General features: G+C 31.0%; 1 protein-coding gene across 2 annotated transcripts; it reads right to left on the minus strand.

Moving 5' to 3' along the window:
• Positions 1-366: 366 nt before the first annotated feature.
• Positions 367-11,039, minus strand: LOC124359498 (deoxynucleotidyltransferase terminal-interacting protein 2). Of its 2 annotated transcripts, none has more exons than XM_046812270.1 (3): positions 10,612-11,026; positions 5,929-6,093; positions 367-628 (listed from the first exon to the last, which is right to left on the minus strand). In XM_046812270.1, exons 1-3 carry the CDS (start codon positions 10,783-10,785, stop codon positions 422-424), a joined length of 546 nt encoding a protein of 181 aa, XP_046668226.1. In that variant the 5' UTR covers positions 10,786-11,026; the 3' UTR covers positions 367-421. The 2 variants fall into 2 exon arrangements, with proteins under 2 accessions (XP_046668226.1, XP_046668227.1); XM_046812271.1 differs by lacking the exon at positions 367-628 and adding an exon at positions 3,066-3,332 and having other exon boundaries at positions 10,612-11,039.
• Positions 11,040-14,104: the final 3,065 nt, after the last annotated feature.

The following is a 14,104-nucleotide window of genomic DNA, read 5'->3' on the forward strand; positions in this document are numbered from 1 at the left end:
TTACCCTTTTAATATTCTCAAATTTTGACCTCCATCCAAAATTAGTGCAGCTCACGATTTTTTAAGAAAAATGTCTATTGATTTCTATACAAACTAGGTTGTTTACTTAAACACTGAAAATTGGCTGTCGGCTCTTAAGAGTGCAAAGTCTTTCAAGTATTAGAAGTTTTATGTCTCCATGCCATTAGTGTTGGAAAAACTAAGCTTCAAGATAACAATGCATATTTCAAAATAACAGTCACACATCAATATTAATTCTACCTTTCTTCTAACTGTGCTGGAAGAGATATTTTGCCTATATAGTGAAAACGTTATGGTAAGAGAAAGGAGATGGGATTTGTTAAGTGAAAGGAAAAAACAAACAGAAACATGTTAAATAGTATATACACAAATAACCAATAAAAGTGTCAAGTATAACAAATCATTTCTTTTTCTTCAGTCTCTTTGCGGCTCGATGAGCCTTGTAGTGAGTCTTGCTTCTTTGTATCATTATTTCTTTATACTTCTTCTTATTTTTCTTTTGGAATTCAGCATCTGCTAATAACTCCTCGACAATAGTTCTCTTGCGTTCTTTTTTCGGTACTCGACTGTGGTAGTAGTCAGCAGGAGAGTCCAGAACTTTGCCTACCTAGACCAACATCGTAATTATAGCATTATTAAATTCATACAATGTGACGCAATTCATGCAAATAAACATCATGCACTTAATGATATACATGTTACATGAGCAGATGAAATCGGAGACCTTATGGACTAAGATTACAATATTGTTTTGCTACGTAAAATATATTAAAAACAACAACCCAATAATTATATAGGGTGATTTTAAAAAATATGCAGAAACTGTGAGATCTCATTTTAGATGTAAAAAGTTTCAAAATGGTTACTATCCACATTGTACAAAATCATGACATAACGCAAGTTTATGAACATGCTTGCTATAAAACATTAAAGTAATGTTTAGACAAATGACTAGTTAAAAATCATCGAAATCCTGTTATCCTTTCAAATCTTCCATCGACCATAGTTAATAATCAATATAAAACAAACAATTTATATACTTATTTTAATCTTTGTATGTTTTAAGATGATTAAGTAATAGCTATGAATTATTTTACTAGATTAATCCAATACAATGAAAATTGTTATATCGACAGCCATAATACAATTTTTGAAACTTCGTCAAGAGGTCACATTTCCCTTCTGTTTTAGTTGGAAGAAAGGTAGATTTCACATGTGCTGTTATCTCTTTATAAAGGTTGAATTTTCTTCTGTACTACTAAAACTTTTAAATGACCTCACAAGGCTGTTATGGAAAAAAGTCCGTTTTTACTGATAAATAATCCATATTACTTTGTTAGTTTACATCCATGTTAATTTTTTTTAGATAAGGTTTGTGGGTTTACCTTCTTGTGCAAATAGTAATCACAATATACAATCATATTTGAGGTGTCAGATTTATTTTTGTCTTCACTGTTATAAAAATCTGAAAATGTAGTATACACTTACTTTAACAGATATAGTTATTATGCTTCATTTTAAACATTTTTACCACGGGACAAGAGGTTAAATACATTATAGCTATCCAATTTCACTAAAGAAAACTATAACTATCCAATTTCGTTACAGAAATGTTATAAATATATGTGGTTTTTAACACTTGCACATCCTTTAAAGAAAGTTAATATCGATTTAGCAACTGAATCGAAAGTCCTATGTTCGATTGTATCAGCATGATACTTTCGGGATTTACATAGTGAATAGACAAAACGTTAGCCTTTAATTAAAAACAATTATTCCAATTTATTTTTTATTACGTACCGTGTACGAAATATTTTTACTCGTTTTTCAAATTGAAAAAGATGAGATGATATTTTGTGTAAACTTTAAGTTAAGTTAATAATTTCACAAAATACGGAAACTGAAACTTTAAATAAAGTTAATATTATACTCATAATTTCTGTATAATCCAAGTGACCATATTTGCATAATGGGTAATTTTTTATTCTGAGAATCAGATATTGAAACTATTATCTAACTGTGTCTTGTCTATATACAGTAATAGTAATATTTCACACATGTCTCATGATACACCTCGCCGAGATTGCAGTAAAAATTATAACTCTATAGCTCATTCCATTCTTGATATGCCTTGTGGGCGGGCAGACAGTACAGAAAATAACATTTTTCATCCCCTCAGTAGACAAACAAGAAATTGTATCAGTGATAGGCTTCAATGACACTCAGTCAAATTCCATGATTGGGCTTGCAACATCATTGACCTCAATGTTCCTTGTATAAAAATGAATTTTGTGCAAAATTTAATGTGTAAATTTGTTTTTGAGATAGCGTTTGGTCAGAAAGGCAGACAAAAATTAATGACAACAGACCTCGACGATAAGCCGTCAAGCTCAGGTTAACTTTTCAATAAACAACTCTCTTTGAGAAGTGTCTATAGAAACATGTATTCAATCATTTTACAGGAATTATAGACAGAATTTATTTATTTACAGAAGTTAAGCCTTTGATTGCATCAGTTGTGTAACTTTTATATAATAAACTTTATACCTTCAGGAAGTAACACTTATGACTGGAGGAAATCATAATTTTAGAAAACAACATACTTGTTATTCTTAAAGAAATTAGTTATTTTAAAAGAAAACACACATCCATTCCTCATTCTTATCTTTAACCGTTTTACTTTGAGTCAAATTATAAGATAATCTTACTTTCTGTGTCAAACACATAGCCTCGTCAAGTATCAGTTTATATTGCTTTTTCTAATTTTCCTGCCTCTAAATTTATAGATAGATAATTGATTAATTAGGCGGTTAGACTATTTACTCTAATCTGACTGATTCTAATTAGGGTTGTGTTTCTTTTCTTTTATGTTAACGATAATTTTCATTAATCTTTCACATTATCGAAAAAAGAATTCAAAATTTTAAAGCATGTAGCTCATGTTGCGTAAAGCGCTCTTGTTGTCATCGTTGAAGTTAATTCAATCCATAGTAATTTTCACATCTAACGATGTGTTGAATGGTTTAGTTATTTGAAACTTAGTATAACATTTTATACATATATCTTTATTCAGAATGCAATTAAATTAGCGTGTTCAGCTTAACACAAGCAAGACTCAGTGAGACTAGCCTTGTACATTATTTGTTTGGTTATGATAGAGGTGAGAATGTAGACATCAAGTGCAGAGTGATGCTAGAGAGGAACTAATTGAGGGGCTGGAGGAGAAGACCAGGTAAGGAGACTGCCGTTGGTGGGGGAAGGGCGAGTGCGCTCCTGATCATGCATCCACGAGCAGCTTGGCATGAAGCAGACTGAAAAACCAAAGGCACACAGTGTTTTTTTAAGAATCAACACAGATTCCATATGAATGTGTATTTTACAATTTAAAAACTTCAAATTTTAGATATTCTCCCAGAGGGAGTAACATATTTTTTCCATAACATTTTAAATATAGTGGAAAAATTAACTCATGTTTTTCAAAATAAAAAAAATATGACAATCTCTCTGGTCATATTTTACATACTTACTGTAAAAATTTGAAATCCTTATTATCAAACGTTTTCCATTGGGTCTGATTATAAAAAAATCCAATAATTTTGTTGTTCTTTTTCTGTTTTCAGGAAACGTATCTTAAAGGATTGTGACGGTTATATTTCAAAAATTGTACTCAACCTAAAAGTGATTGCACCACCTTAACCCTTTCCGATCAGGAGGCTACTAATGTGAGCAAAACTTATCTCTCGTTCAAATGGAGTCAGGTGGTTGTCCTCTCAACTCACTAGGCCACGCATAGTGGTTAGCTGGGTTCTGCACCATTACTCTGCACATGCGTAACCACGTGTCACTTTGTCTTTAACAAGTTTAACAACTTAAAATGATTAACAAAGTTTATTAGCTTCAAGGTTAAAACTTTATCGATTAGTTATTTATTATTGCTTTTAAAAGAAAAAAGCATTATGTAATTTAAGTTACAGGTTGATCTGTTTTAAAAGTATTTTTATTTGAAGAATGAAAAGATCAGTCTCAAGTAAGTCTTTAGTATCAACAGATTGTAAACTCTTTTCCAAGATTTGAGCTTTGTTTCTGCCAAATGCACTAGTATTTTAATAAATCGATAGGATACACTATGGCAGCTACAGTGGCACTGTCACTTTGATAAAAACCTACTCTGAACGATGTTTACTATGGTACAAATAGTACTATGCTACAAATAGAGAAATATTAATTTAGTTACTCATTTGACAGAGTGATTGCAACACTTTCAAGTTACAGTTTTGAATTTTATATATCTGTGCAATACAGTGAGCCACACATAGTGGTTTAATAAACTGAACGCTCAAAAAGCGAGGATCACTAGGAATGGCTTGCCGAACTCAGGAACAGGACGTGGTCATCAATACAGATTTGAGACAAGTTCCTAATCCTTATAACACAGTTTTAACCCTTTTAAACCCTGACATTCATATAATACGGACATCCTAAATATGGCGTCAACTCCGAATGTCTCTATAGTGCAGACATGCATTTTTTATAATTTTATTGGCTAGCTATTTTACCAAATGCTTTAAAATTCCACAGACTTGTGTTAAAAGATGTATTGCATAGAAATATAATCCTTCATTAAGCTTTGACTTCATATGTTGTCAATCTGTGATTGAGAAATTGCAATTCATCTCAGCTGACTGCTCAATGATTGTCGCTGTAATGATGAGAGCTGTATTTTACTATGTTGTGAATATTCCACTTTGTTTAATGCTATTAGGTTAAAACAGTATAAAGTATGGCAATTATACATAGATTGTTAATTATTTTATTTAAATATGAGTAAAAGGAATCGAAAATACACCACTTAAAAACTTAGTTACAAGTGGCCTGTATGTGGGCAGTGACGATGATTTGAGTAATAGCTAACTTGACATTTCTGAAAAAATTTCTAGTTATATAAATAATGTATTAAAAGGTTTTTAAATTATTTTTTTTTAGGCTATAAACAGTTTTGATTATTTTGTAAGAAATAACTTTGGTTTATGTTAAGTATTATGAACTTCAAAACTAGTGTTACATTTTCTTGCACAAAAATTACAAAAAGGAAAATTACACGTCCTTACAAACATTTATGTTATTCGCGAGTTGAATAACATAGGCCTAAAATGTTTCTTTCACTAGAAGAACAATTACATTTAACATAAAATAAATAGATATTTGCTGTCAACAAACTTGAAATTTTAAAATTTTAATTTCTTTTTTATATAGCCTATATAGTTCTTAAAAAAAACAAAAAGTTTTCAAGATATTTAGTTTTCCATATGCTTGTTAACTTCATTAAATAATAAGTAAGGCTAAAATGAAATTAGCTTTGTATCTTAAAAAGTATCCTAGTTATGAGTTAATTACAAAACACTTACATATTTTCCTAAATAGGCTTAGGACTTTGGACACATCACTTGATATAATAGCCAGGTTTTAAATTGTTAAATTTTAGCCCATACGGTAAAAGCGGACCCTGAAATGCACAGCCAGCAGCTAAGTAGCGTGCCCTCTTAAAGATGAAATTATTATCAGTAGGCACTTCTGAACCTAGTCAATGAAATGGAAATCACTCTCCAATGGATAATCATCAGAATATCACAAAAGCCTAATGCTTATGTGTACAAGGGCATCCAGAGACTATACTGACTCCAATTATAACTCGAATATTATTTTGAGACATTTTTGTTCATCACTAACTTTATTTGTCTTGTTGACAACCAATAAAACAAATTGCATAGCTAAAAGTTTTAAAAGCCACTTATGTGTCTTAAACTATTAGACTTATAACGTCATTAATCTTAGATAGATCCACAATTTAAGAACAAAAAATACAAAGAATATATATATATATATATAAGAAGGATGTCTTTAACTTACCTCAAAATATTTTGGCAAGACTTTCAAGTCGTTTTTCTTGTAAAAGTGTTTAGAATCTAAAACAGATCTCATCTGAATAATTTTTAAGTCATTTTCAACCTCTGGTGTTACTGACGTTGCTGGTAGGTTAAACCACTGAGGTCCTCTAGTTTTTTCTCGCTCCATCTTAAACAAAAAGGCACTTAATATAAATATAGGATTAAAGTACACTGGACATAGAATTGCTCAAAGGAAGAGGAAAGTGAGAATAGTTTAAGAAAGAATACAAATACCAGATAGTTAATGACTCTTACTGTACTTTACAAAAAACTAATGACAATGAAGATATACATAATATATTTACAAACCATCCACAAGTTTTACAAAATGATTACCCACTTAACATAATACGATTTGACAAATAAAATGTACACACAAAAAAAAAGTAGACACAAGAAAATGTGTCAAAAATGTATATTTATAGCCACTTTAATTTATACCAGAGGTCTTAATATTTTTTATTTCATAGTTGATTTACCCAATTGTTTCCCGATCAAGAAAATATGTATGTATACAGAAGCATATTTCTGTCAAAATTCAACTAAGATGGGTTTTATAATAGTCTTTAAATTTATATTAAAAGTTAAACAGTAACTTTGCCTTTTATATCTAATAATTAATATTTTCTAAAAATGTACAGTTAATGTATATTTTTATTAAAACTTTCGATTTTCTTATCCTGATAGTTTCTTACTCTATACTCAATAACAATCAGAGAAAAGATTGTAATAAGAAATGTTACTATCAAGTTTGCTCTATATTTTTATATTATAAATGTAAACTAATTGAAAATAGTGGTTAACTTATTAAACATGTGGTTGTGCTGTCATAAAACAATATTTACAGTTAATGTTACAATATTTGATCATATTTAACCCTTGAACTGGTGATTATGTCTGCTCCTGTACTAGCACCCTTTTTTAGTCATTTGTAAGAATTACATTAAACTGTTACATACCTCTCAAAATTCTTCAAATATACAACTTATCAGAATATTCCAAACAATAGTAAAAAATGTTATTGATTAATATTTTATTATTTTCAAAAAATATTTTGGTGGTTGAATGCGCTTGATATGAATTAAAAAAATATTTTATAACTTTGCACTGTTATTTTATCTCATATGTATGAAAGATTAACAAAAAATCCAAAATATAAAAAAGAAGGACGATTTGATCCTTACCCAAAATATATATAGAGTTAGTGGCTTTACTCAAATAATGTTTACTTTCTTCACAATTTTTTAACTTTAGTACAAAATCCACTAAGAATGTGTTTTTAGCAATTTGTAAAATGGCTTTACAAGACTAGAAATTCAACATTATTGGTGTTTGAATATTCTTTATGAGAATTTTTTTTAAATTTTGTATAACTATGCACTATTTTATCCTGTACGCGTGAAAGGTTTATATAAATTTCAAATCATAAAAAGAAATACAATTATATACTAACTAAAAATATACATAGTTATAGCACTTTTACATGAAAAATGTTTATTTTTTTAGCAACTCTTGAACTTTAACGCAAAATCCACTATAATATTGTATTTTTAGTATTTTGTACAATTTGTTTTACAACACCGAAATTCAACCTGTATATGGCTTATTATAAATCAATGTCTTCAGGAAAACTAAAGCAATAATAGCATTTGCTTATTACTGTTGCTATAGTATTTTTCTTCACAAAAAATGTAACCTTGAACAAGCCTGATAAGGATGCCGGTTCCAATTCAGCTAATAGTTCTCTCAAATCGCTCGATTTGTTTCAAAAATTAAGTGTGACTTCACCAGCCATATTACTAATAACCAAAACAAACCAACTAAAAATAAATCAATTAAACAGACACCAAAACAACGACAGCAGATGTAACTAATACTGTAAGACAGTTGGCCCAGTCAGCTGGTCACAGTCAAAACAGTTGCTCGCACCAGACGTTTCTTCTCTAACCATACAAAGAGGAATAAAGTTTGATTTGTTGAGTAATAATATACCTCATTCAATAGCTTTAAGATTAATCTGCCAGGGATTAATATTTGATTTTTAAACGAAACATAACATAACAATAACATAATAAACTATTTTCGAAACGTCTGTTAACTGCCGTATACGGCAGTGTCAGTACGCGAGTGGTCTAATTGCTGTATATACGGCAGTTGCCAGTTAGAGGGTTAACAGACTCATTCAATTAATATTTTGAAATTTTAGTGAAAAAAGATGGGATATTTCTACTTTAAAGACCAGTGGGATTTTCAAAATAAGCTAAAATCTGTCTATATTTTAAATAAAAAATATAAAAATTTAAAATGTTTCAGATTATGAAATCCAAAAATGTAATTTTATGTTCTTAATTTATTTATACATACCTTTTTTATTGTTCTCTATGTAAAAAATAAACAAAAAAGGAACTGCATGTAGTGAACTTTCAAGCTGAATGTTGCAGGATACAGCACAATTAAATTGATTTTACCTTATTTTAAACCTTGATTTTACAATATTTAATTAATGACAGGCAATTAATCAACTGTCTACATACAAATAAACCAATACAACAGATTATCGAAAGACCCGACAAGACGTAAGGAAGTCTAATGTAACAAAGTAACCCCGTTACATACAGTGGCGTAGCTAGAAAACATTCGAGGGTGGAGTAAACATCCGGGAGGTTATAAGAGCCCTACTCACAAAATTTAGAAATTTGTTTGTTTACAAGTGAATTCTTAAGCTAATTGTACTTTTTTTTAATTTGTTTATTCACTCAAATTTTATTGTAATCATTCATGCATCCAAACATTTAAACTTTTCAAAATATTCAAGACTTTTGTCCTTAGCATAGTAGTTAAATAATGATATTCATAGACTCCAAAATTTAAAAAAAACCATAAAATTGTGTTTTTAATTGAATCTTTTGTATTTTAAAATATAAACCAATAAAATTGTTTTGTAACATTATATTTGGTAATCCAGGTACTGAAAAACCCATTATGTGAAATTTGTGGGAAAGAAACAAATGTAACTGTGAGAGGAGCAAATATGGTCGTCTTCAGTTTTCCTAATTTTGGTTATAATAATTTGTTTGATAACTATTAATAATTCACATTTTAATTTAAAACATATTATGATTTTTGTTGCGGACTAAAGATAGGTACTTTTATATCGATTGATAGTCTAGGATTTGAGATGCGAATATTATTAGGTATCGATGATTACATTCTTCGATATAAAAAAACCGGGTCCGCTTATTGTACCCTACCCCTTTATTTACTACCGATTAAGGACTCTATACAGTGGAGTCCCGCTAATCCGAACAGGTGTAATCCGAACGTCGGTTAATCCGAACAGGTCCAGGAGGAATTATTTATAACGATAATGAACAGTTATAGGAACTAATTACATAAAAAATGAAAATGGGTGCATCATTTCGTACATAAACAAAGAAAACTTTAATTAAATAGACATACTGTACAGTATTTTATTAAGACAAATTGTGTACGGTACAGTACATAAATAATGAAGTTAAATACAGTATCAAATTGAAACTTATAGGTTAAGTATGAGTTAAATTACTGTATTAAGAAGTGAAATCAAACGAAAATTGGACGTACAGTACTGATATTATTATTGAGTACAATATTAATTGTTAAAAGACATAAATTCAGTTATTGTCTTCTGTCGCATTGAAGAGAGTCTATTGGATGACGCGTAGTTTCATACAACTATTGAACGCGTGGACCCGTACAATATCCAGTACGCTCACATTGCTTAACAATAGAACTCTCAAACTAAATACGGTAAATGTGCTTAGTATTCGCAAACACTTTTATTTGTCAAGAAATACAATGCAACAGTCAGAAAACATGTTTTAATAAACAATGTTGATAATTCTATAACAAAATAGACCCATCTCAAGTTTAAAACCGTATTTTTCTGTAATTCTGGCTAATCCGAACAATCACATAATCCGAATAGGGCTCAGTCCCAATTAGGTCGGATTAACGGGACTCTACTGTATGCCATATGTTGTTTTTGCCATATTAATTTTAATAGCTTTCTAATAAAACAAAAAATATAGGCTATTTAATGTTGTTTTAAACCTGCACGCAAAATATGATGAAATTATGACACTTTATTTGTTGTGCACCATCTCACATTTTATAAAGTGTCTTTGGAGTTATACAGAAAGTTCAATATTAATATAATTAATTCGAAAAACATTAATGTAGTATACGTTCTATATAATTTCTGTTTTACAGATATGTTCGGATATAAAACGACTCATTATTTCGTAATAGATAATAGAGATCAGAACCATTCCAAAGTGAGGTCGCTATCAGCTGCATGTTCGGGATTTGTCTGTACTGCTCGGCTCTGCCCCTACTCTTTCTCTCTGTGGTGTATGATCACCCCACCCAGGTGGCCCATGGGGAGCTCATACCCCAGATTCTCCTTGATTAATTGACTATTTGAGATATAACCTAAATTTCAAACATATGATCAGTTATTGCACAATTATGGATCATGACCCTCTAAAAATTATTTCTAGAAATGAAAAAATACAATATTAAGAAATCGGATAAGTAAACATTATGGCTAAAGAAAAATAATTAAATATTCAAATTTAAATAGTAAAATAACTGTAAATCTTACCTTTCTCTCTATTTTTAATTTCCTTGTACTTTTATTGAAGTTTGCTATGTGTTGATGTTGTTCGAAACCAGGTTTAATTACACTGTTCTTCAATAATTCTGATACGTCATTTGTTTTGTTAGAACTATCTAGATCAAGAAAAATGTCACTGAAGTCGTATTTTTCGTCTTCCATAGTTAGGATACCTAATATAATGTTCCCCTAAAAATATGATAAACTGCAATGTTAACCTAAAATTTCAGATCGAACACGGCCACAACAACACAAACTTCTTCTAACTTTAAATCACACTGAATACTGAATACTGATCAGTGATCACATGGCACAGCACCGATCAACCAATGATAGAGAATACCTCGATATGAACATTAAACATTGCATAGAGGAACCCTTTGGAAATTTTATCTTTTTATGTCGTAAAAAGATATACTCCACTCAAACGGATTGGCAGTCATCCTTTCCCAGTATCTTTGACAAAGAAGCTAAATAAACTTGTAGTTAAAAAGAATATACTGTTATGCGCTTATAAGCCTATGATTTGCCTAAAGATGGTAAGGTGAATATGGATGCAAATAATAAAATCATAATCAACCTATCTTAAACGTTCTCAATGCAGCGGACATATCTGTCTTACCTAAGTGTTTAAACTTTTCTGTGACACAAACATCTGACCAATTTCGTTATTAAGCCAGTCTTTTGCTCAGGAAATTCCTCACATTAGTTCTCATGATTCACCTTGCAGGGAAATTGACTAAAGTAGTTTTGGACATTTTTAACGCCATTGATAGGAAAAACTGATTCATTATCAAAAATTCCAGAGATTTTGTAGAGTAGTCTAAATACTTGAAGTTAACTGAAACTGGCAAACTAGTAAGTTTTGAGGTTAAAAGTCTATTCACAAATGTACCAGTGTCAGAAACTCTCGATATCATTGAATCACGTCTCAAGGAAGGCCAAAGTTTAAAGGAAAGAACTAAACCTTCCGTTCCAGTAATTATGGAACTTTTAGAACTATGCACTCAATGCTATTATTTTGAGATAGAGGGTAAAATTTGCCGTCAAGAAGAGGGGATGGCAATGGGTTCTCCACTATCTCCTATTTTCGCCAGTATCTTTATGAGGAATTTGAGCAAAAAACCTTGGTTTCAGCTCAGTTAAAGGCAAAGATTTGGTGGAGGTGTGTGGATGATACCTTTGTTGTTTTTTCTCATGGAGTCACTGAATTGAATGAGTTTTTGAATCACGTTAATAGTATTTCTCCTCATAATGGAAGTGGAAGTCCAAAACAAGCTTCATGTTTTGGATATGTGTGTATTAAGAGATAGGGATGTCCTCAAGACTGCTATTTTTCGAAAGAAAACATGTCCTCAAGACTGCTATTTTTCGAAAGAAAACAAACAGAAAAATATTTAAACTATCAATCAAACCATCAAAAACTGACAAATAAGGAATGGCTTATTCGTTATTTCATAGAGCAAACAGCTTGTGCTCAGTTAAAGATGGATTAAAAGAGGAATTTATGAAAGTTGGATCAGGTCTTAGACGGAATGGATACCCCAATTAGTAATAAATAAGTGCAACAGAACCGGAGAACAGTCCTGAGTCAGAAAAACAGAATAATGATAAATTTGCGTTTATGTCAATCCTTTGTGTGCCGGGATTATCGGAGAAAAATATAAGAATAGGTAGAAAGTGTAATATTAGAAACCCGTTTAAAACATACAATACTCTTAGACAAAGTCTCGTAAAAACAAAACCAAAAAACGGCAACCAGGATTCCAAAAACTTTGGGTACAGTATTAAATTTAGTTGTAATAGGGAATAAACAGGCGAGACAGAAGACCATTAAACGGATAAAAGAACACAAAGAAAATACAAGAAACGGTCTAACAGAAAAGTCCAAAATTGCACACTATTGATGGTCCAGAGACCATCATATGAATTGGGATGAAGCCAACATAATACATCGGGAACCTCATTTATTTAAAAGGAAATTAATCGAGGATACATACATTAAATTGGCAGACTAGCCAATCAGCCAACGATCACTCAAGATTAGGCCGCTGTGGTTGCCAATTCTGAAAAATTAACTAAAAATAAAACCAAAACTTGTTTATGCTGTTACGATTACCGTTTACTATTGGCCCCTGGTTAGTCGTGGGTGGTTGGTCGTCGAATGCACGTATTGTGACCTGTACTCTGTTGCTCAGTTTTAAAATTAGTGTTGTGATTTTTTTTATTAAGTGCATGTTTTAGAGTTAGTGAAGTTGACACACAACATGGTGGTTGTGATTCTTGACTTACGCGTGTCACAACGTTTTGGTTTGATTTGATTATTTTAACCTAGTTTGTAATTATATGTTAGGTTAGTTATTTACATGAAGAGATCAGATCGCAGATCTCGAAACGTAGTGTTACTTTTTTTGTATCACTGAACGATGCAAATGTCCGGAAAATCCTGTTTCCTTCATGATGATACCGTTGGAATAAATACGTGCAAATATATGTTGTACAAAAAGTATTATAAATATACATATTCATGCACTTAATCAAAGAATGTTTTATTTATCAGACAAAGCTAGGGCTAAAAAGTCCTTTCTAACACAACCTGGAGGTCAACGGTTTAAAGGTGATTTCCAAATCACCACCAAATCACGGACGCCATAGTCAAGGCAACTTCTTTCCAGGTTACTTCAAGGGGCTTGGAACCTAAGTAGTGTTTTAGCATGAAAAATAGGTAAATATTGAGCTTAGCTCCATTTCAGCTCCCACTCATTACAGTGTCTGATTTCTAACTCTAGCATAGACTTGACTCATAGAAACTGGAGTCTACGTTCGTCTGAAGAGATCTAAAGAAGTAAGCGATGAAGACGTAAAAACGAACTCTTTGCACCGTTTCGTCATCAGAAACGCAGATTATAAAAGAGCTCTGTCTAGTTTCCCAGTAGCCATCCACTGTAATCAGTGGCGCACCCAGAAATATTCTTTGGGGGGGGGTGTTTGTAACACCGTGGAGTGTGGGCTATGGAAAACCCCCTTGATCAGGTTCTGGGAACCCTCCCCCGGGAATATTTTGAAATATTAGGTACTAAAATATGTATTTTATAGTATTTCTCAATTAAAAAAGGAAGGCAAAGATCAGGTCAGAGTATATAAAGTTTGCAGTGACATCACTTTACCAGCAGTTACCAAAAAGCTTATACAGGGATAATTAAGATCTTCTGTAAAAATACAGTTTGTATGAAATATATTTAACTCAAACAAAATTTAATCATTACAAAACAAAATATTGAACAAAACAGTTAAGTTTAAATCACAAATCAAGACCAAAGTTAAATCTTGACGTCTACTCTCGAATCAAAAAGTATAGTTGAAAGTTGATTACAAACTAAGTAACAGAAATTTAATACAATAACGAGAGTTGTAATAACTAAAATTAAGATTGTTTATTTTTGGGTTTCTACATGTAAAACTATTTACTAACAATGCGTAA

The sequence above is a fragment of the Homalodisca vitripennis genome, chromosome 4 (genome assembly GCF_021130785.1).
Source record: "Homalodisca vitripennis isolate AUS2020 chromosome 4, UT_GWSS_2.1, whole genome shotgun sequence".
Taxonomy (NCBI): domain Eukaryota; kingdom Metazoa; phylum Arthropoda; class Insecta; order Hemiptera; family Cicadellidae; genus Homalodisca; species Homalodisca vitripennis.